The sequence below is a fragment of the Rattus rattus genome, chromosome 1 (genome assembly GCF_011064425.1).
Source record: "Rattus rattus isolate New Zealand chromosome 1, Rrattus_CSIRO_v1, whole genome shotgun sequence".
Taxonomy (NCBI): Eukaryota; Metazoa; Chordata; class Mammalia; order Rodentia; family Muridae; genus Rattus; species Rattus rattus.
In genome coordinates this window covers 30167542-30189339 of record NC_046154.1, presented here as the reverse complement: position 1 = coordinate 30189339, position 21798 = coordinate 30167542, and the positions used below count along the sequence as shown (strand labels likewise).

Genomic DNA, 21798 nt, shown 5'->3' with positions numbered 1-21798 from the left:
GTATCAGACCTCCTGGTCAGTTGTCTCTCACAGTGAGCACTGGGAGATTCTGAGATGCCATGAGAAGATAGAAACATTGTCTTTAGCCATCCCCTTGGGGGAGGGAGGGGTCAGTCCACTCCTTCATGGCCTTCAACTAAGCCATTTACTGCCTGAATTCACAGAAGTTAGTAGGTTCTCCAGGGCAGGCCAGGGCACCACTTCTTTGCACAAACGGATGGATGGATGGATGGATGGATGGATGGATGGATGGATGGATGGATGGATGGATGGATGGATGGATGGATAGATGGATGCATGGGTAGGTGGATGCATGGGTAGGTGGATGGGTAGGTAGGTAGATGGATGCATGGATAGGTGGGTGAATGAGTAGATGGATGGATGAGTAGGTGGATGGGTGAGTAGGTGGATAGAAGGATGAATGGAAAGATGGATACATGGATGCATGGATGCATGGGTGGATGGATGGATGGGTGAATGGATGGATGGGTGGATGGATAGATAAGGATAAATTAGTAGATAAATATGGATGAGTCAGTAGTCAAGTGGACAGAGAGATATATACATACAGCAGAAAGTCCAGGATAAGCAGCACTCAAGAGCATGTTTCAAAATGAGTGTGTGGCTATACCTGTTTGAGGCAATAGGCTGAGCTGAATGTCTACTGTGAGTTAAAAAAAATCTACATTTGATCTATAAGAAAGCATTCTCTACCTCTAGAAATTTGGCATCCAGAGGGTCTGACTCAGTTTCCCTCCTTCTGCATTCAGCCCTACGATTTGAAGTGTCTCTGAAGACATAGAACAGTCTTTATGCTCAGAAAACATGGCCAAACCTTATTCACTCAAAAAAGCCAAGTCAGCGAAGCACCACAGTGACTTCTAACCATGGAAACTCGTGCAGTTGTTTCCGGGCCTGGGATCTTGGTGTACCCCACTGGTCTTACTCCTGAACTTACACTGGACTCCAAGCCTCTTCCTCACCTTTGAGTGGCCTCCCCCCAGCACAGTGCACAGGCTACAGTAAGCACAGAGCAGAGGTCTTTAAAGTTACTTAAGAAAATGAATAAATACATAAAAAATGAGCTGGTCAATGAGGAGGTGAATAAATGAACGAGGATTAGAAAAGCCCCAAATTGCAAGGGTCTGAGAACACCGGTGAAGGAAGCAATGAATTAATGACCCGGTTGCTCCTCTGGAGACTGTGCGAAGACGTTACTACTAATGTGAAGATGATGCCTTGCGATTTCCCCTAGATGATCTCCACCTCATCGTGAATCACGAGGCATTTTCTACCTGCCAAGGGTACATTCTTTCCGAAACAAAGTTGAAAACACAACAGAGACAGGTCCTTTGAGTGTGACGCTAATTTCTTTTCCACTTTCCCGTTTCCAGACCTGGCTGAGCTGGGCAAGGCCAGCCAAATGACCAATGCACAGGTCTGAGACCCTGTACTTCCTGGAGGAACCATGTGACATTGACGGAGAAGAACCAGGAGGAGGAACACAAGGTTGGGGAAATCTCTGATGTTGAGCACCTCTCCTGAAAACACGGAGCACTACCTAAGGGAACTGTTAAGTTATTGGATCGGACAAAGGCTTAAACTGGAGTGGACATTTATTTGATTCTTTCTTCCTTCTACCAAGTGGGCCGTGGCTCTTAAGGGATATTAAGTTAAATGGACAAAATGAAGAAACTACATTTTCTCTGCATAAATAAGCTTCGTGAGTAAAATTTCAAACCCTGCTACAAATTCTTCACTATCTCTTTGTGTGGGACTTCTAATTCCATTCCAGCTAGGTTCCCAAGGTCCTGTGTGCATGCACGGCATGCATGTATGTGACTACATAAGTACACACAGGCACATGCATGTACATGTGTGCGTACATGGTGAGTCTGTATGATCACAATGAAAATAGTAGCAGAGGTCCACAGGTTGACAGTGTCTACTCTCACCCTACATGACCTATGGTTAGGGATGGCGTTCAGGGGAGTCCCAAGGTTCCTGGTGCATCAGACTCCTGGGGGGGGTGGGAGCCAGAGCCACTTGCCTACCTGATACTGTGGGAAGGTAGAGTGGCTGGAAAACACCGGTGGAGGTGGACAGTTCAGATTGAGCCAGAGAGGCTGGTTCAGGGTGGTCGAGGTCAAGGCTGTGGTGAAGCGAGGGGCGAAAACATTCCCGGCATACTTAATGTTCTTTTCAGGCACCGTTGTAGGGGAGTTAACTGCAAATCACAGCAGAGGAAGAGCATCTCAGTGCCGGCAGCAGGGAGAGGCCGCACCTTCTATACCATAACTACCCGGGGATACATGTTCTCAGGGGTCGGGTCCCGTAAGCTCCAAGAGGGATCCTTTCAAGTTGGGGAGACTTCTAAATCTGGGAAACCATCATTAGTGTAGAGTTTGCTCATTTGGAAGGGCTGGCTTCTCTCTCCATCACTACCGATAAATGAGGCGTGTGGGCAAGGTATTCAGTAACCCATGTTGCTAAGGCTATATTTCACCTACTTGCAAAACAGAATTCCAGCTTCATACACACAAGGGCAAAGCTGTTGCAAAGGGTCTCCTTCTAATGATTAAATCCACCTGACCAAGGATGGATATTCAGCAAAGATAGAAACTTTGCACAGGTTGTTGTTGCCATATGGGAATAGTTTTCTAAATATTTTAAAGTTAATGTTACTTTCCTTTATGTGTATGTGCGTGTATGTGTGCGCATGTGTCTCACGTATTTGTAAAGAGGGTAGTTTTCAGACCCTTGGAACTGGTGTTACGGGTGCTTCTGAGACACAAAACATGGGTACTGGGGACCAATCTCCAGTCCTCTGGAAGTACATAAGCACCATTGAGCCATCTCTCTAGCTCTTAAAGCTGAGTATTTAAAAACATGAACTAGTTCACTGGGGGTTAACTTAATACTGAGTTTTAAAACATGAGATCAAGCTGAATTGTTATTGTTCATGAACACTGGATTTTCCTCCTCTACGGAGACATCCATGAGCTATGGAATCAGAAATATCCCCCTTGCAGCATCCCTTTTTGTTAATTTCTTTGTGTTTGGAAATGGGTTTTGACTTTATGACTGATCCCGTCATAGGAGGACAAAGGAGAGGAAGCCAGGCCAGGTCACGAATGATCTCAGTGTGGAAGTAATACAAAACATGCTTTTCTCTGTGGCCTGGGCAAACTGAGAAGCTATAATACATCCCTGGTTGGAGCCATGTACCACATCAGTTGTTTGTGCCTGTGGGAATCTCTGAAAACCAATTACATTCCTCTAGCAGTTGGATTCCCTTAGGGGATGCTGGGAGAAAAATAATCTCCTCCATTTTATGGAGTTAAAAATCCTGACACCCAAGGGGAAACCAGTAACTTGCCCATGGACAAGATGAGATACCCCTATCTGGACCTATCAGGGTTTCCAGGTAAAGTTCACTTACATTTCAGATCCAGTCCGTCCATATCCACTTTGGTTCGAAGCCTCAGCTGCCCAGTGGGATTCTTGGTGGCCCCAAAGAACTCATAGAGCAGGTTTTTCTCTGCTGGCCACACGGGCTTCTTGGTTGGCAGAGTCATGGAGATGGTACCCATTGGGTCACTGTGACCCTCCTCACCACAGGTGTCCTTCCGGTTCTGGGGCCACTGGTTGAGAAAGAGGCTCTCTCGACTTTTGGTAAACTCTTTTGTGCCAGGACTTCGTTCTGCAGAAGGAGAGAAACTGAGTCAAAGCCTCTGGAAAGCAAGAACTTCTTGTGGGTTTTCTTTCTTGGAGCCCACAGCGTATACTGAGGTCCAGGCCACACTAGGGACTGTGTCTCTGTCAAGTGCATCCCCAGGGTTGTGCTAAAGTCTGGTCTGATTGCTTCTCATTCTCATATTCCTGTCTTATACACCTGTCTCTCCATGCACCTGTCTACTCATCCACCCATCCACCAATCCATTCACCCTCCTAACCACCCATTCATTTATCCTTAGCCACCCATCTTTCCAGCCACTCATCTGTCCACCCATCTGTTCAGTGGTTTATCCAGCCAGCCACTTATCTATTTATTCACCTAACTATATATTTGTCCATCCATCCATCCATCCATCCATCCATCCATCCATCCATCCATCATCCATCATTCATCTATCATCTCTCCATTTAATTATCCATCTACCATCCATCCATTTATCCATATACCCATACCATTTTCTTTTTCTCTTAGATAGGGCCTCACTGTGTGGCCCTGGTTGGCCTCAAACTTACTGTGTAGACCGGGCTGACATCAAGGTCACAGAGGTATGCTTGTCTCTGCCTCCTGAGAGCTGAGATTAAAGGTGTGTACACCATGCCTGGTCATTTGGTTTTCATTCTTCCCTTCCCCCCTCCTTGCTTTTCTTCCTTCTTCCACTGCCTTTCCCTCCCTCTCTCTTCCTTCCTTCTTTCCATCTATAGTGTCCAAGCTAAGGAGATGAGGGAAGGTTGGATGAAGCTGCACATTGCTTAGTTAAGGAGACACACATCCCTACAGAATACATAGTCCGAGCCATGCTGCTGAGTCCCTCATCATAAATGTCACCTCTGCTGTGATTCTCACAGGCCATTCAGCTCTCTCATCAGTGCCAGGCTTTGCCCTGAGTACTGGAGACACAGCCATGAGTCAGAGCCAGACCGCCCTGCAGGAGCTCACCCAAGGAAGAGGAAGGTGTGCCCAGAAATAGCTCCAGGACAAGGCAGATGGTCACTGTGAGGTGACAAAGAGGCAAAATGGAAGGAGATACTGACTGGGATCTCGTCTGTCTGAGTGGGTCCTTTAACCTAGAAGGAAGGAAGGCTTAGCAAGACTCTCATTGGGGGCTGTCAGAAAGATGTCACTGGCCTGGACAATTACAAACAAATGGCAGGAGCATCAAAGGAACGAAGTGACTCATCTCGAGTGACTGGAGTCACCCAACGGAAGGACTCAGAGGGTGCCAGACTCAGGTCTTATTGCAAATACACCGAGCACCCATCCCTCCCAGAAGGACGCTCTGACACCTGACATATCAGCCGAGATATTTCCCTTCAGTGTTGCAGCCTTTCTTCAAAACTGGAGTGTCTCCGTGTGTGGAACAGTGGATGCGAAACACTCAAGGCAGAACTGTGTCCTCACTGAACGCATACAGAGTTACTTGTCATTGTTCCCTAACCAATGGTGTAACCACTGTTTACACAGCATTTACATTGGATTAGGCACCAATGGTGATCCATAGATTATGTACAGAGTGTAGGAGGGAGGGAGGGAGTTGTGTGCTACTGTGTATAAGGCTCTTGAGCATCTTTGAATGGGTATTTGAGGGGTTCCTGGAACCAAGAAATAGAGACAGCTTGATAAATGTGTGTACACATAAATTATATGTTATGTACATGTACTCGCAAGTGTTACATAATTACTATTAAGGCATTTATCTGTTAGAAGCAGAAAGTGGACATTGGCCTCTCTACCCCCTCACTCTTTCCTCAGACTGGCTGTCTCTGAACACCTCGACAGAGCTTGGCTGAAAAGTCGGCCTGCAGGTGGATGGCTATGAGCTGCTCTGGACACACCGGAAGCACCTGGGAATTCTGGTAACAGATTGGGAGGGCCTGTGCTTCAGTGTTGCCGATGGCAATGGACGTGATTCCACTATATCATGAATTCCTCTACAGCCCAGCCCAGCCCAGCAAGCCCTCAGGGCCTCTGCATGGGCCTGGGCCCTACCTCCCCGCCCCCCCCCCAAAAAAAGGGAAGCACTGCTCCAGCCAGGGCCAATTTAGGAGACTATGACATTTTTAGCAGAGCATGTCCCCAGAGTCTCTTCCAGCAGTTCCTCTGGATGCTGAGTTTAGCCCCCAGCTAGAGCGCTGAAATAATATAGCCACTAATAATAGTCATTTTCCCCAGAGACCAGCATATTTGCAGCCACTCACACAGCTACAACATCTGCAAGACCCCTCTGGCATCTGGGAACTCTCTGTCCCTTTCCCTCTCCCTCTGTCTGTCTTTCTGTCTGCCTCTGCCTCTGCCTCTCTCTCGGCCTCTCGGCCTCTCGGCCCCCCTCTCCCCCTCTCTCCCCCCCCTCTCCCCCCTCCTCTCTCTCCCTCTCTCTCTCCCTTTCTCTCCCCCTCTCCCCCCTCTCCCTCCTCTCTCTCTCTCTCCCACACTCTCTCTCCCCCCCCCCCCCCCTCCTCTCTCTCCCTCTCTCTCTCTCTCTCTCCCTCTCTCTCTCTCTCTCCTCTCTCTTCCCCTCTCCCCCCCTCTCTCTCTCTCTCTCTCTCTCTCCCTCTCTCTCTCTCTCTCTCTCTCTCTCTCTCTCTCCCCCCCTCTCCCCTCTCCTCCTCTCTCTCCCCCCTTTCTCTTCCCTCTCTCTCTCCCCCCCCCTCCTCTCCCTCTCTCTCCCCCTCTCTCTTTCTCTCCCCTCTCTCCTCTTCCCCCCCCCTCTTCCCCCTCTCCCCTCCCCCCCTCCTCTCTCTCCCTCTCTCCCCCCCTCTCCCCCTCTCTCCTCTCTCTCTCCCCTCTCCCTCTCTTCCTCCCCCTCTCCCTCCCTCCTCATTTGTCTGTCTTCCCTTTGCCTCATAACTATACAGACATACTCGGGACAAGCGCACTTACCAACACACACACACACACACACACACACACACACACACACACACACACACACACAGGCACCCTCAGCTCTACACCCTGTGCTTTCTCTAATGAGTGTGCTCACCCTGAACAAAGATTTCTCTGGCACGCCTAGCCCGAGGGTTTGTACACAAAGGCACTCTCTGAGTGTGGGGAGGGCAAGTGGAGAAGATACCTCTGTTCTGCAGTCCCTTCACCGAGGAACATGAAGGTTCCCCTCTGGAAGGAGAGGGCAAGTGTTTCCCTCCCTCTCGGGGAGGGCTCAAGCCTCCTCCATCCTTTGCCATCATCCCAAAGCCTTGTCACTCCTCCAGGTTTGCTGGGCACTATGTCCAGCTTGTCACCTCAGCTCTGATTTCCCGGGGTCCCTCCACTGCTCCAGAATATAGAATGCTTGGGAAGGTGACCTTGTTCTCGTTTCTCAGTGCTGTGAGCCCTCCCTAGACAGGCACTGTCAGTTAAGCATCACACTACAGCCTGGGGGTGACCTTTCTCTTGGTTGGCGCAAGTATAATCTATTCTTCTAGAGATTGGCGACTGTGGGCAGATGGCTCTGCAATCCAGTCTGAACATACACAATTCGGAGTCCCAGAGATGGGCAGGGAGCACCAGAGGGGGATGAGATCCCTGGGATGACCAGAGTTCCTATTCAAGAGCTAAAAATATGCTTCTCTAAGGTTCTAGACCTTCAGAGAACAAATCCCAGGACCAACAGTTTGAACTTATGCCCTACGGAGGGTGGAGCAGTCCTGATGACCAGGATGGGTGTCTCCATAAAAAGGTAAGTGACCCCCCTCTGCCAATCAATGTTCTCTCCAAGCCTAGACTCAAGGCTGGGCTCTTTCCTGATAAGGTAAATGAATCCTCCAGTATGCTCTGGGTACCTAATGAAATCAGAAATTATGTGTCTTGCAGGGCGTGGAAAGATGGCTGACTTAGTGAAATGCTTCTCACACCAGCCTGAGAACCTGAGTTTGGATTTCCCACATCTGTATACAAAGCTGGGTGCAGAAGCACATGTGTGTAATCCTAGTGCTGGGGACGCAGAGTCAGCATCCCTGGAGTTCCCGAGCCAGCCACTCTGGCTGAATTGGTGGGCTACATGTTCGGTGAGTAGAAGACCCTACCTATCTTAAGAAATAAGACGGAGGGGGCTGGAGAGATGGCTCAGTGGTTAGGAGCACTGACTGCTCTTCCACAGGTCCTGAGTTCAATTCCTGGCAACCACATGGTGGCTCACAACCATCTGTAATGGGATTTGACTTCCTCTTCTGATATGTCTGAAGACAGAAAATGTGTGTGTGTGTGTGTGTGTGTGTGTGTGTGTGTGTGTGTGTGTGTGTGTGTGAGAAGAATATGGAGAGGTGCAGAGGAAGTCACCTGACATTACTTCTGGCCTCTGAACATATACATGTGTGTGTCTATCCACACATGGAACATCCATATACCACTTAGGCGCACACACATACACACACAACCAGGGAGGCTGCATTGTTTTTGCTTTGCACAAAGACACACCATGGCCTTGATCAGCTTCCTAATCAAGGCTCTCTTCCTCAAAAACCCCCTCACTTTCCTGTCCTCAGCCCCACTCACCAATCCAGTGGTGGCCCTCAAGAGCTGGGTCAGCCTCAGTCTTGGAGCAGATCTTGGCAAACACTGGGAGCTGCCTCTTCGGAGGAGAGAACTCGGGGAGTTTGTCGGGGACTGCGGGAGGAGGTGGGGGTGGCAGCAGCAGGAATGGGCCCAGCCCCATGGACTCCCGGGGTCCGGAGCCATTGAACATGCTATTCTGCAGGAAGTCCTTAATGACCTTGGTCTCTTCCAGCACCATCTTGTTGTCTGGGGCCTTGGACATTTCAGTTGACTTCAGTGGGAACTGGGCCAGGAGCTTGCTGATCTCTGAATTAGAGGCACCCAGGCTATGACTTTTGTCTTTAGTCCCCTTCACACTCTTGACCTTGGCCGCTCGCAGGATGCCGGTGACTGTAGACATGGCAGAATCAGAGTCCTGCCTGCTGCCGATGATGGGCATGGACAGCTTCTGCTCCCGAAGTTTGTCACCAGCCATTATGGAGGATCCTGCATACTCGGTGCTGTCTGCCCCAAGAGGAGGCACAAGAAAGCAGGGAGCCAGCTCCCGGGTCCCCTGGGGAGTAACGATAGGTGTTGCCAGCTCCCCAGAGCCCTCTTGGACCAAGATGAGATGTTCTTTAGTGAGGCTCAAGAACTCTTGCTCCACCAGCAGGGAGATCTCATCCTTGCCACCGCTCAGTTCCAAAGCTCTGCAAAAAGATCAGAGACACAGTAGAATTGGTGTGAGCGCCTCTGCCAGCAGCAGGGCTGGGGGCAGGGGAGGTGCTCAGGGGAGGAAGGTGGACTCACGACCTGTTGGAAACAAGTTTCCCAGTGAGAAAACCTGTTGCTTTCTCCAGAAGGAAAATGGGTTGGGGGTGGGGTGGGGGGAGGGGGTCACAAAGCCAACCCCGAGTAGGGCTCAACATCACCCACTAGGCCACCATTGTGCTGAGAATATCTGTCCCTCCTTCTTCAGGAACAAACACCAGAGAGGTAGTTCACTGGGAGAAAATTTGCCCAGCAGCAAAAGGGCTAACTGTGAGTAAGCATTTCCCAGACTGAGATGTACAGCCTGAAGGAGCAGTCCCCTTCCTCTTGCAGGATGGTGAAGTGACCAGAAAGGCCCTCATCTGGCTCTATCATGTCTCATGTGGGTAGTCCTAGCAAGTTCTTCAGCATCTCAGCTACGTTAACTCTGATATATGTGTGATTCCCAGCAATATCACGGAGGGGTGCTTGAACAGTGCAGACATTCTACCACAAGGTTCATATGCCTGTCAGCTATCATATCTGCACGGTTCAGGTTCACAGTCTGACCAGACCCTGAATCCTGAGTTCCACCGTGTGACTATCTGGATTCCTATATACACCCTTGCTGGCATGGCCTCTGACAGGGACATGACATCTGAATTGTTTCTTGTTTCTGTTTCAGTTGTGGATAACAGTACCCCTTGCCCGAACCCTGAACCAGTTCACAAGGCTCTCCCTGAGCTCCTGTCCCTCCTCTCCATCATAGATCTGGATTCCAACAATCTGATGGCCCTTGATGGGCCAATGAACTCCCAGCTCCTGGTTATTGGTTCTCCTCGGGTGAGGGAGAAGATGGTGAGATCATGACATCTCGGGCTACTCACCAGCAACCCTGGTGAGGAACCCCTCCCTTCACTGCATTCCCAGGGCAACCAAAATGCCTCAGCTTAGAAGCATTGGCTATGCATACTTAAAGGGTTCCAAGGAAGGGCGAATACAGTTACCAATGCCTGGAAAATGGAAACATGCTCTGCTGACACTCAGGGACCACAAAGAGGGAAGATGGTTAAGAGGCAGAAGGGACAAAATAAAATAAAAGGAATACCATGGGGGCTCAGTGGCTGCAGCTTCACTGTGGCTAAACCAAGACATGGTCTGTTTGACGATCTCCTAGCAGCTAAGGAGGCAGAAGAAATACCCAGAACCAGTGTGCATAGCGAGCCCCTACTTTCCTCCTGATGCTGTTTGCTTCTGAGGACGCACACACACACATGCATGCATGCACGCAGACACACCCATGCGCGCACATTTCTTGGTGCACACAGATCTGTGAGGAAACAGGCGGACACACAGCTCACTCAGAGGGGAGTAGAGCCTGCCCTTAACAGTCCACAGAGGTAGGCCTGCTTCCTACCCTCAATTTCTCTTTCCCTCATACTGTTCTTTCCCTCTCCCTGGCCCTCTTGAATATTCCCTTGCTTTTGCCTCCTTCCCATGTCTAGACTTAGGGCTATAAATAGGCTCTACTCTCACTGCTGTGCCCCAAGAATAATCAGAGTAAGGAGGACTGATGCCCCAAGTTTCAGATCCTTCTCCTCCCTTCCAAGGATCAGGTGAGTCTCAAGTCCCAGGAACCAGTCACTTGCAGGACCAGTTTTTGTTTTTCCCTACCTCCGCCCTCTACCCCCACCCCACCCCCACTCCACTGCCTTGCAAAGTCAGCTGCCTGCCAATCGCTTCTCTGAATTAGCCTCACCCAAGGATACTTATTTTCTAACAAGGTGAGCATGGCATTGTGGTCACACTTAAACAACAAAAGCAGCCTTTATCTCTCAGAGCTACACGTTAAATATGTATAGATCAATTATGTCTGGGGTTTCCTTTAAGACTAATCCAGCTGAGGGAGGCAGAGGGCACAACAGATAAGATTCTGCCTAGGCTGTCAATCACGAGGAAAGCTGGAAGCAGACACCTGGGGCCATCACGTTAGTCAGTCTACCGGCATCTATATTTGGTTTCTGGGTTACACATTCACTCGCAAGAGTCACCACGAAATCTTCAAAAGAACCAAGTGGCAGGGAAGCATTGTCTCTCTGTGTGCTTGTGCGCATGCGCACGAGTGTGTGCTCGTATGTGTGAACGGGTGCCGGGGGTGGGGATTTACCGTATGCTTATGTACATGTTGAAACCAGAGGTCAACTTCAGGCGTCTTTCTTGGGAGCTCAGAGTCTCTCATTGGCCTAGAGTTCATTAGTCAGTTCAGATTGGTTGACCAGTAAGCCTCTAGAATCCCCCTGTCTCAACCTCCCTGGGGATGGTCTTAGAAGTACATACCAACACACCTTTTTTATGTGGCTTCTGGAAATTGAATTTAGATCCTTGATCATGAATGGCTAGTACTTGAAAGACTGAGCCATCCACTAAGCCCTCCCCCAAAACCAAAAACCAAAAACCAAAAACCAAAACAAAACAAAAAACAAAAAAGCCCCTCCTTTTAGAAGACCTTGAGGTCCCTGTTTCAAAACACCCCAGGCTTGGTTTCCACTTGACAGGAAACTGACACTCCCATCATTCACAGCATGGGGGCCAAGCAATAGTGCAAGGCGGGTGCTGGATGAGAATTCTTGTGCCCCTCAGTTCCTGTCTAACCCTAGTTTTCTCCATCTGTCAAGTAAGTAAGCTCTTCTCAAGGTTAGATTGTAGAGATGTTTTTGAGATAGGTAAGTTAGGCAAAGACTTAACACACTTCCGGTGTATAGCAAGCCAGAGAAGCAGCATCCATAAAAGGCACCTCAACCCCTTCTGCGCAGCCTGCCACCGCCACCACCAGACTGCTGTGGTTGCCTGAAACAATTCAAACCTGACTCATTCCTCTCATTCTCCTCTGGATACTCTGCCAAGGTCAATGGGGTTGTTTGAAAGCTAGAGGTAAGCATTGTGTCCAAAATAGAAGTGCACGGCCTGGCAGGTGAACTCTCCAGGTACCTCCTACCAAGACCACCATAGGCCTCATTTCCAATGAATCTACCACAAGGCAGGTCTTGACATTGGTGCACACATGTGATACCCCTCCACATCCCTGGACGTCTGACAGTGTCATTTGCACTTCACAGACAGGAACCCTGAAAGACCAAGGACCTCGGCACCATGTAAGGGTGGAGACTTGAGGTGGGGGAACACAGCTGATCCACTTCCTGTACTCATCCAGTCTCAGCCAGCCTCCTTTCTGGAGCGTTCCTCCCTCACAGTGCCCCAGCTGTTGCCTGGGCTTTGTTCCCCAATCTAGACGCAATCAGAGATATTGTCACTTTCATTCCATAATGCCAACCCTCGGAGGGTCATCGAAGTAGATCTTGAGCCTGTCATCCACGGCCCCAGCTCTCCCTGACAGCTACATGACTGCTGTGTGTCTCCTGAGCTTGTCCTCTGAGTCTTCTGCCAACTTCCAGTTAGAAATGTCTAACTAGAGAGGAGTCCAGGGCAGGGCCTTGTGGACACAGACAAAGACCCCACTTGCAGCTCGACAGTAACCCGGTATCGGCTCACGGGGGAAAATGAAGCAACCCCTCATCATCCCATCTCCATGCCTCCGTGAGATCCTTTATCAAACACCCGGCTGTGATCAGGATTCGTCACATACCCAGAAGTCCTTAATCCCACGTCTTCCCTGCCTGCTCAGTCCCCTCTATCCCCCAGGAAAATAAGATTGGCTTGTTCTTGTTTGTTTTAGAAAACCGGCATGGCCACAGAGCAGGGACATTCTCAGAACCCAGATCAAGCAATTGCCTTGCTTAAAACCATCTTGTGGAATCTCATTACTCATAGGATAAAATCCAAACTCCTTGATGATCCCCGGGACACTACACAAATTGGCCCATCTCCCGCTCCTTCCAGCACGTTGATCTTTTATCTATGACTTAAAATGCCAAGCTCATCTCTGCCACCAAAGGCCCTTGCGTTTCCTGTGGGATGAATGCTCTGTGTACCTGCTGGATCGCCCCTTACCTGGCATCTCTGGAACACTCAGGTTTCTATTCAGATGCCATAGTCCCCAAGTGGCCTTTCCTGTCTGATTTTTAAAGGACTGCTCCCTCCTTCGCTTGCTAGGCCCGCTCTGTGGGGATCTCAATCAGTCTCTCTCCTTCATGTTGCCTCTATCATAGTGGGTTTTTATTTAAAAGATGTCACTTCCCCAGTGTATGCACTCCATGGAGGCAGGGGCTCTATCTCGGTCATCCCAGAGCCCGTGGAACCTAAAACAGCACCCGTCACAAAGCTCCAGCTCAGAAAGGATTCGTTGGCTAAATGAATGGAGGAACAATTCCCTCCCCTCTCCTGGCCAAAAACCGCACCAGCTTCTCTGACTTGTTGCAATCTGTCTGACATCCCCTCGGGCTGGTCAGAAGCCTAGCCCCTCAACCCTCTTGCTTAGTCTAGATCCCAAGAACTTCCTGTTAGACACAGGTGGGGAGGTCTGTCATCGGATGACCACACTGGAATGTGCAGACCCTCAGAGAGCTCTCGACGACTCTCTGCAATCACCTGGAGCTTCATGGAACATTTCCCAAGCAGCACCTAAGTTTACTAAGTTCAAAGGTAAGCAAGTGTTTCCTGGTATCCAGGAAGAGGCACGTGATGTTCTCTCAGCTATGTAGGGACGTGCACCTCTGTGCTCATCATTGATGCCAGAGGTCTGTGTCAGAGAGTTTCCTTGACCACGTTCCACTTTATTGTTTGAGGCAGGGTCTTTCACTGAACCTGGAGCTCGTCAACTGGGTTAGACTGACTGGCCAGTGAGCTTGGAGAATCTGTCTGTCCCTGCCCCATTCCCAAGCACTGCGATTATAGCTGTGCACTGCCAGCATTTATTTGAGTGCCAGGAATTTGAACTTGGGAGGTCCTCATGCTTGCAGAGAGCACTATCCACTGAGCCATCTCACCATCCCCTAAGCCCTTTCCCTGAGCTTTGCTAAACCTGGCATCCCCCCGCCCCAGTGGTGTTTGCTTTTTCCTCTGGGTTGATAAACATCATAAAATCTACTAGACTCTATCTAGTGACTCATTCCAGGAAGGCAACCTAATTCCTGGGCTTCAGATAAAGGAATCAAGTCAGAACCCATGCCAAGGCTCTGGGACTCGAGGTCCATGCTTGCCCCTCTGCTTCAGCGACCCATGAAAATGGCGATTGTGTGCCCGGTGGCTCAAGATCTGTGTTATCTCTGCATTTGCAATGTACAGAATCGTGTGAAAATAAGGGCTACTGACTGGCTGGCACCCCTTCCCAGCATAATGACTAAGCAAGCATGTTCTTAGCTCCCCCAGCAGCAGCTCTGTGTACATGATAACACAGAGCAAAGATGAAAACTGCTACTCGCCTGAGCCAAACAACAGAAAAATGCAAGCAGGAAGTTGTAAGCGCCAAAGGAGGACACCGAGACAAATATTTTCTTCCAGCCGTAGCATCTTAGGCCGAAGGCAAACATCACCCAGGCCAGATGCCCTGGCCATGTGGCTGACTAGAAAGAGAAGCAAGGTGAAGGCTTTGGCGTCACGCACAGACTCAGGCTTGAACTATGGTCCATGGGCAAACTGACCCCTGACCTCAAGGTTCTGGGTCTACATGGTGCGGGACAGCATGGTAGAATTGTTAAGAGGTGAGTTTAGGGAGGGAGGCAGAAACTAGACAAAACTGCCTACTGTTTAGCAGAGGCCAGATCTTTGACAAGTGGCCTCATATGGAAGCCACAGGTCCTATTTATGAAAACTGACAATGAGTGCTAGCATTTAGTCTGTGACACGTCTCTCAGCACTGTCCACCACAGCCTCAGTGAGGTAGGGCGACCATCCAGTGAGACATTTCTTCCTCGCCATGCTTTTATCGACTCCTTTGATAGCTGCTTCACTTAGGGATTAGGTGAGAAGCAAAGGCTTAAAATGTGCTTAGGGTTTGGTCTTATCCTGTTGATTCTCTTGAGACTGGTAACCACCCCACCACACCCTGCTGCTGCAGACGAGCCCAGACTAACCTGCTACAGGATGACACATCCAATGGAGGAAACCTCCAAGGAGCCTCAGCCCACAGTCAGTTGGGCCCTGATGAAGGCACATGTGCCAGCCATGGAAGTGGCTAAGTTCAGTGAAGTCCAGTCCTTGCCAGAAGAACCAGCTAAGCTCAGCACACATTGCTTAGCCAGGGAAGTGGGGGCTAGGTATATGGTGGTAGTTGCAAACCGCCGAGCTTTGGGTGGTTCACTGACTTTGATAAGCTAATTGAGATCCAATTACCAAGCCTACCTATCCTGTGTGGTCTGGCCAGGTAATTCCTTCTGACCCTAGTCTGTTGGCACCTCCCCCAATCTCTAGACCTATCTTGAGTTGTACATATACGTTCAGGTTCAGTCTGGTGAGTCCTGAGTGAACTGATCCCAACCTCCAGGCTTGGTCCTAGATACATATCCTGTGTACCATCCCAGCCTGGTAAGTCTACCCTAACCTTTCCATGCCACACCCAACCTACAGACTGAGATGCTCGTGTGGGACCCAGATCATCTTGGTATGTCCTGGAAACCTTGCTTGCCCATACTAGTGCCAACCCTCAGGTCTAGCCTCAGACTCACAGACACACGACCAGTGAAATAAAGAAATCGGCACACTCAGGTCTCATCACAAAGAAAAACAATATGAAAGGCCACGACAGTGTAATGTCCACTAGTCCTATAAAGGTGTTCTCCAATGAGAAGGACACAGAACTTAAAAGAGCAATCTATAGACCTCATCAAAGGATCCAAGGAGTTTAAAGAAGAGGGAACAAACCAGCTCAATGAGCTTAATGAGAAGAGCAAGCAGTAAACGCCTGAGCGAGATCCAAGAAAACACAAACATATGGCAGAGAGAAATGTCAAAGAGGATTCAAGATGGGAGAACTGAATCCAGTTGAGAGTAAAACTCAGGCTGAAATGAAGATGGAATTGAAAAACTCAATGGCCCAATTTTAAAACCTCAAGGTTTGGCCTGCCGGTAGCCATGGAGAGCATTTGTTGAAGAAATAAAGAAAAAAAGGAATGAATATCAGGTCAATGGAGTCAACAGAAAACCCAAAGCCCCCTGTTCTAAGATGGAGAAATTTTAGTGGTGTGGCAGATGAATTGAGATATAATCCCCTCATATAAGTCAGTAAGTCACCATTCTCGAAGTCCAAATTTAAGGTGAATTAAATGACAAGGAAGATTGTGGAGTGCAATTGACTCCAGACAAAATGATTATTTTCTTGCAAAAAAAAAATCTGCCTACTTTCTTGTCTGCCTCCTTAAATGTCATCATTGTTCAACCAAGCCAAAACTCTAGGTTCTAGCTCCATGTCTCTGACTTTCTCAAACTACATAGAGAACCCCACTCCTTCATTCCTTACAATAGAACAGAGCCAGAAGTCAAGTAGAAGATGGAATATCAGGCTTGAGGTTAAAGTAGAGTTAGACCACACAAGCAAATGAGGAGGAAAAGGAGGAGGAGGAGATGGAGGAGGAGGAGGGGGAGGATGAAGGGGAGGAGGAGGAGGAAGGGGGAGGAGGAGAAAGAGGAGGAAAAGGAGGAGGAGGAGGAAGAGGAAGAGGAGGAGGAGGAAGGGAAGAAGAGGGGAGGAAGAAGGGGGACGAGGAGGACGGGGAGGAGGAGGAGGAAAAAGAAGAAAAACAAGAGGAAGAGAAGGAGAGGAGGAAGACAAAGATGAAATTTAAAAAAGTATGCAGGAATTGTGGGACAGCCTAAAAAACCAAAATCTTCTAAATAGGCATGGATGATGAAGAAGAGTGATGCTGGTCACTGACCTAGACCTAGAACAGGTCCATAGAGGACAACATTCCCACATTAAAGAAAGCTACACCCATATAGATACAAGGAATGCACAACACCAGACAAGACCAGAAAAGCAAAAAACTCATGTCATCTCACAGCTAAAACACTAAATATTCACAACAAATTATGGATACTGAAAGATGCAAAAAAAACACACACACACACACACACACACACACACACACACACACACACACACACACACAGACGTGTCATATAAAGGAAAACCCATCCAAATAACATCTGATTTCTTAATGGAAACCTTAAAATCTGGAGGAGCCTGAGCAATGTACTACAAGTTTTAAAGAGCACAGGTGCCAACGTAGACCTCTGCACCCAAGGTCTCCAGACAAGGAGAGTCTTCCCTGGGGAGACAGAGAATCTTTCGCCCAGCCTGAATTTTCCCCAAGGGAGACCCATCCTGCCTAGGGTTAAGGATGCTGGTGTTTCTGGTCTTTAACTTACATAGGTTCAGAGCCAACATGCTATTCCAATGACACATACATCACACCACTCGGGGTGGCCTGGGACCAGTGTGGAGGGAAGGGGGACAGCTAGCTCATCAAAGCCGCCTGTCTTCCTCTATCTTCCCTCTGCTCAGGTCCAGTACTCACCCAGTCTCCTCTCTTCATACATCCTACAGCCATGTCTGCCCACACATCAGTTATACACGTACCCATGTTCACAGATGTATACCTCAGAGACATGTACACACACAACCATGTATGTATACACACCATAGTGAAAACCATATGATACACCACTGACACATACATACACTTCAGTCATGCACCTACACATATACACACAACAGCCATGTACATATACATTTCAAAGTCACGTATGCACCATAACTACACACACACACACACACACACACACACACACACACACACACACACACACACACCATAGCCTTCTAGCTTACAAGTGAAGGTTGAGTCCACCTCTCTGGCCACCTAGAGGCCCTGACCACGTCTCACAGTTTAGAGGTGGGGTTCAGGAGTCTTGACAGCCCCCAATGTCCCAAAGGTACCTGGAACCCTGCCGATCTGCCTGCTATTACTTTTCTGGTAGGGAGTAGAGGGTATAAGGAGAGCCTTGGAAAAGCTTTGGCCTCCCTGCCCCCCAGCCCTCCTCTCCTCTCTGGCCTCAGCAGGATTAAGTAAGATGATGAATGTGAAATCGCTCAGTAAATTGTAAGGAGCACTATGCAAATGTTAGCGGTTCTGACTGGGAGGCAGCAAGGTGAGCGGGAGAGCCAGACCTGGTGCCCCAGGGCAGGGCCATAGTAGCCTGAGCCCCACGCCACCAGTGCTGACCAAGGTGTAAAATCATGGAGACCTCCTTTCTTCAGAAGCTAAGTGGGGACAGGACGGTGAAACTATTCCGGGTCAAAGGTAGCAACACTGTCAAATCGTTCTGCTCCCATGACGCTGAGCTTGTTTATCACATTTCTCAGCAAAGGTCTTCACGCACAGTGGAGTCCATTTCTTTAAACGTCCCAACAATTCACGAAGGACCTCCGTAAAGAGCAGTCTCCTTCCTGCCTGACGTGTTTTTCTCTGAAACCCTTCCTTCTCGACATTGAGCCTGGGATTTCTCACCTTTGACCCCTAGAGTGAGCCAGACATGTCTAAGAGAGGAGTACTTGGTTTCTGTTGTGGGTTCCTGAGCACTGGGGTGTGTGGAATTGGTTGTAAGTACGAACACTTCGAGTGGGTCCTCCTTGCCCAGCTCCCCTTCTGGTTTTCTTGTATGCTGTTCTTAGAGATGCCCTGGATGTGTAACTCTCCCTCTGGATTCCATACAGCAGTCCTGGGACTATCAGTCATTGGCAAGTGGAGGTGGGGCACGCCCCCTCCATACCACGCCCCTTCCTTGAGTCTCCCTGAGGAGAGCCAATGTTGAGCGGGCTGGGGGTGGGGGTGGGCAAGGCCTGGGAGAGCTGGGTGTGAGAGATGAAGGACTCACTGAGCTGGGGAATGAGGCAGGAAATACTGGGAATAAATACAGCAATAAAGGAGCTTCGGCTGGGAGCTACCGAGTGATTCTTATTGTTCAAATTATCTTTAAAACTTTTCATTTGAATCTGTTTAATAAGGGAAGGCTTACCCCAAGGAAGAGGTATTTTTTTTAATGTGACTTGGGAGCTGAATTGGAAAGAACGTTGCAACAAAGATATTAAAAAGGGGATTAAACCAAACCACTGGTGGCCCATCTCTGCAGGCTCCCACAACCTGCGACACAGCTCCTGAAACCATAAAATTAAATTACAAAGGGGGACACGGGAAGCGGGACGTTAATCATGATCTGTCCTCCTTCCCTGCTCATGGCTCCGGGTGCTAAGCAGGCATGGAAGGCTGCCCGGAAGGGTGCCTGCTGTCCGGAGAGCTCAGGCATTAAAGCTCCTCTGGATGGATTTCTATCTTTCCCCAGCTCCCTGCCTGCTGGTCGAGTTGCCTAACCTCTCTGGGCCTCATTGGCCCCATTCACAAAATGAGAGTAGTAGTGACCATCTCCATGGGAAGAAAGTTGCTGGGGAAAGGAGATAGGAAATTGATGTACGGAGCCTCACACAGACAAGCGGCTGCAAATGTGCTAGTTCCCTTTTATGCAGCCTTAGACGAAAGGACACAACCCACTGCATCTTGGCTCGCCTGGTCCTCTCTCCCTATATGCCTCAGTGCTCCCTCTGATGGCTGTGACCCTCTGCTTGGATCCTAGCCACCCCTCGGCCTCACTCTCCTCAAGGTGGCCTTTTAATGGCTCATCCATCAATCATTCCCTCCCTCACCCCTACATACTGCATCATCACGGAGAGCCAGGAACTTGGCTGGACACTGGAGAGACAAAAGATGAGTAAGACACAATCCCTGTCCTTAAGGAACCCTGCAGTGCAGTGCTGGAGGGGGGCTGCTGCCACAAGCCAGGGTACAATACGCATCAGGTGACTGTCACCTCATCAGAACACTAAGACTCCCACACTAGGAAGGAGCAGATAGGCCTGCCTCTGGCTAACAGGCAATGAGAACACTGGCTTTGGGTGTTTGTTTGTTTGTTTGTTTGTTTTGCCATGGCTCCCTAGAATCTCCTTTCCTTGCTTGAGTTGGTTTCCTTTACTTGATCCATGAGACGTAAACCCTCCTCTCCCCCACTGTATCCTTCTCTGTCCTTTCCTCTCTCGTGGTGAAGGTGATGGTAGAGATGAAGGGGACGTGGATAGTGACGGCAATGGTGATGACGATGGTTGGTTGCCACAGCAACAGTGATGAGGGTGTGACGATTGTGATCGTAGTGAGGATGTCAACAATAACTGTGATGATGGTGACGATGATGGTGAGATGGTGACGATGATGGCGATGATGATGACAGTGTGATTAGTGGTGGTGATGGTGGTGGTGATAGTGATGATGATGGTGGTGGTGGTGATGATGGTGGTGATGATGGTGGTGATGATGATGGTGATGATGACAGTGTGATTAGTGATGGTGATGGTGGTGGTGATAGTGATGATGATGGTGGTGGTGATGATGATGGTGATGATGGTGGTGATGATGAGTGATGATGACAGTGTGATAGTGATGGTGATGGTGGTGGTGATAGTGATGATGATGGTGGTGGTGATGATGATGGTGATGATGACGTGGTGATGATGATGATGGTGATGATGATGATGGTGATGATGACAGATGATGATGGATGATGGTGATGATGGTGATGATGATGATGAGGATGTTTATTAGTGGTGGTGATGGTGATGATGATGATGATGGTGATGATGGTGGTGGTGATGATGATGGTGATGATGGTGGTGATGATGATGGTGATGATGACAGTGTGATTAGTGATGGTAATGGTGGTGGTGATAGTGATGATGATGATGGTGGTGATGAATGATGAATGGTGATGAATGATTGGTGATAAATGATTGGTGATGAGGATGGCAGTGATGGTGATGATGTTGTGACGATGGTGATGGCAGTAATAACAGCAATGAGGAACAGAGCTCTCATCTTATTCCAGGCACCATGGAGGCATCACATTCATCACTACTCCACCAACGCAACCCTACAGGATGATTGCTCTAACATTTCTCTATTTTTCCGATGAGGACAACAAGGGATACGTCCTAAGTAACTTGGTTTCAGTTTAGGGCAATGATTCTGACCCTCCTGCCTACTTTCTGTTATGTGGGCTTATAGAAAACACTTAAGAAAGAAGTGGAAGACAATGTTTGTTTAAGTTGCTGAAGTAAGGAGAAAACCTCAGGGGAGGAAGCCAGGTCCCCAGTTCAATCCTCACTATCGGAGAGAGAGAGAGCGGGTGAAGAGGAACAGAAGACAGCATACGTAGGCCCTGCTTTGAAGAGCAGGTATGAATTCAACAGATAAACAGGAGAAAGGCTCTCCTAAGAGTTGAGCCCCTCAGTAGACGCAAGGCCATGTATGCCTGATGCTGCTCACCTTAGATCACAGAAGGCTGGAGGAAAACAGCGAGATGTATGTCTAGAGATGCTGCACGGACTCCCGAAGGCCTAGCCAAAAGAGCAGTGGCCGGTCGGAGATGTTTGTGCAGAGCTGTTGGCAAGAGAGGATGCCATTGGTGATGGGCAGAGGACCTCCTGCAGGGAGAGGGACCAAATGCACCAGAGCATGAAAGTGAACGAGGCAGAAACAACACAAACGAGGACCCGATGTCTTAAAGGCCATGATAGGAGGAACCAAAGGAGAAAGGTCAAGAGCTCCTGGGCCTCTGTTTCCTCTGTTTACTTAACCACTCAATATCAAGAATTGTCCTGCTGGAAGAGTCCTTCAAACCAGACAGCGCCTTGGTTTCCCAAGTCTCTCTATCATTCCCTGTGTGAAAGATTGGAGTAAGTTAAGTATCTAAGGGAACAAGTGAACTCCATCACAAAGCACTGGGCCTGCTGGGCTCATTCCTGATTTCGTTTTCTTTGAATTATAAATGTCATATACTAGTTC

General features: G+C 49.0%; 1 protein-coding gene across 1 annotated transcript in view; it reads right to left on the bottom strand.

Annotated features, from left to right (window-relative positions):
• The window catches only part of C1H1orf94 (chromosome 1 C1orf94 homolog), a 43236-nt gene that overhangs the window by 15001 nt on the left and 6437 nt on the right, over positions 1 to 21798 (bottom strand). Inside the window, 3 exon segments of the mRNA XM_032888430.1 lie at positions 2055 to 2227; positions 3443 to 3703; positions 8231 to 8919. Of these exon segments, the coding sequence (XP_032744321.1) occupies positions 2055 to 2227; positions 3443 to 3703; positions 8231 to 8919 (1123 nt within the window).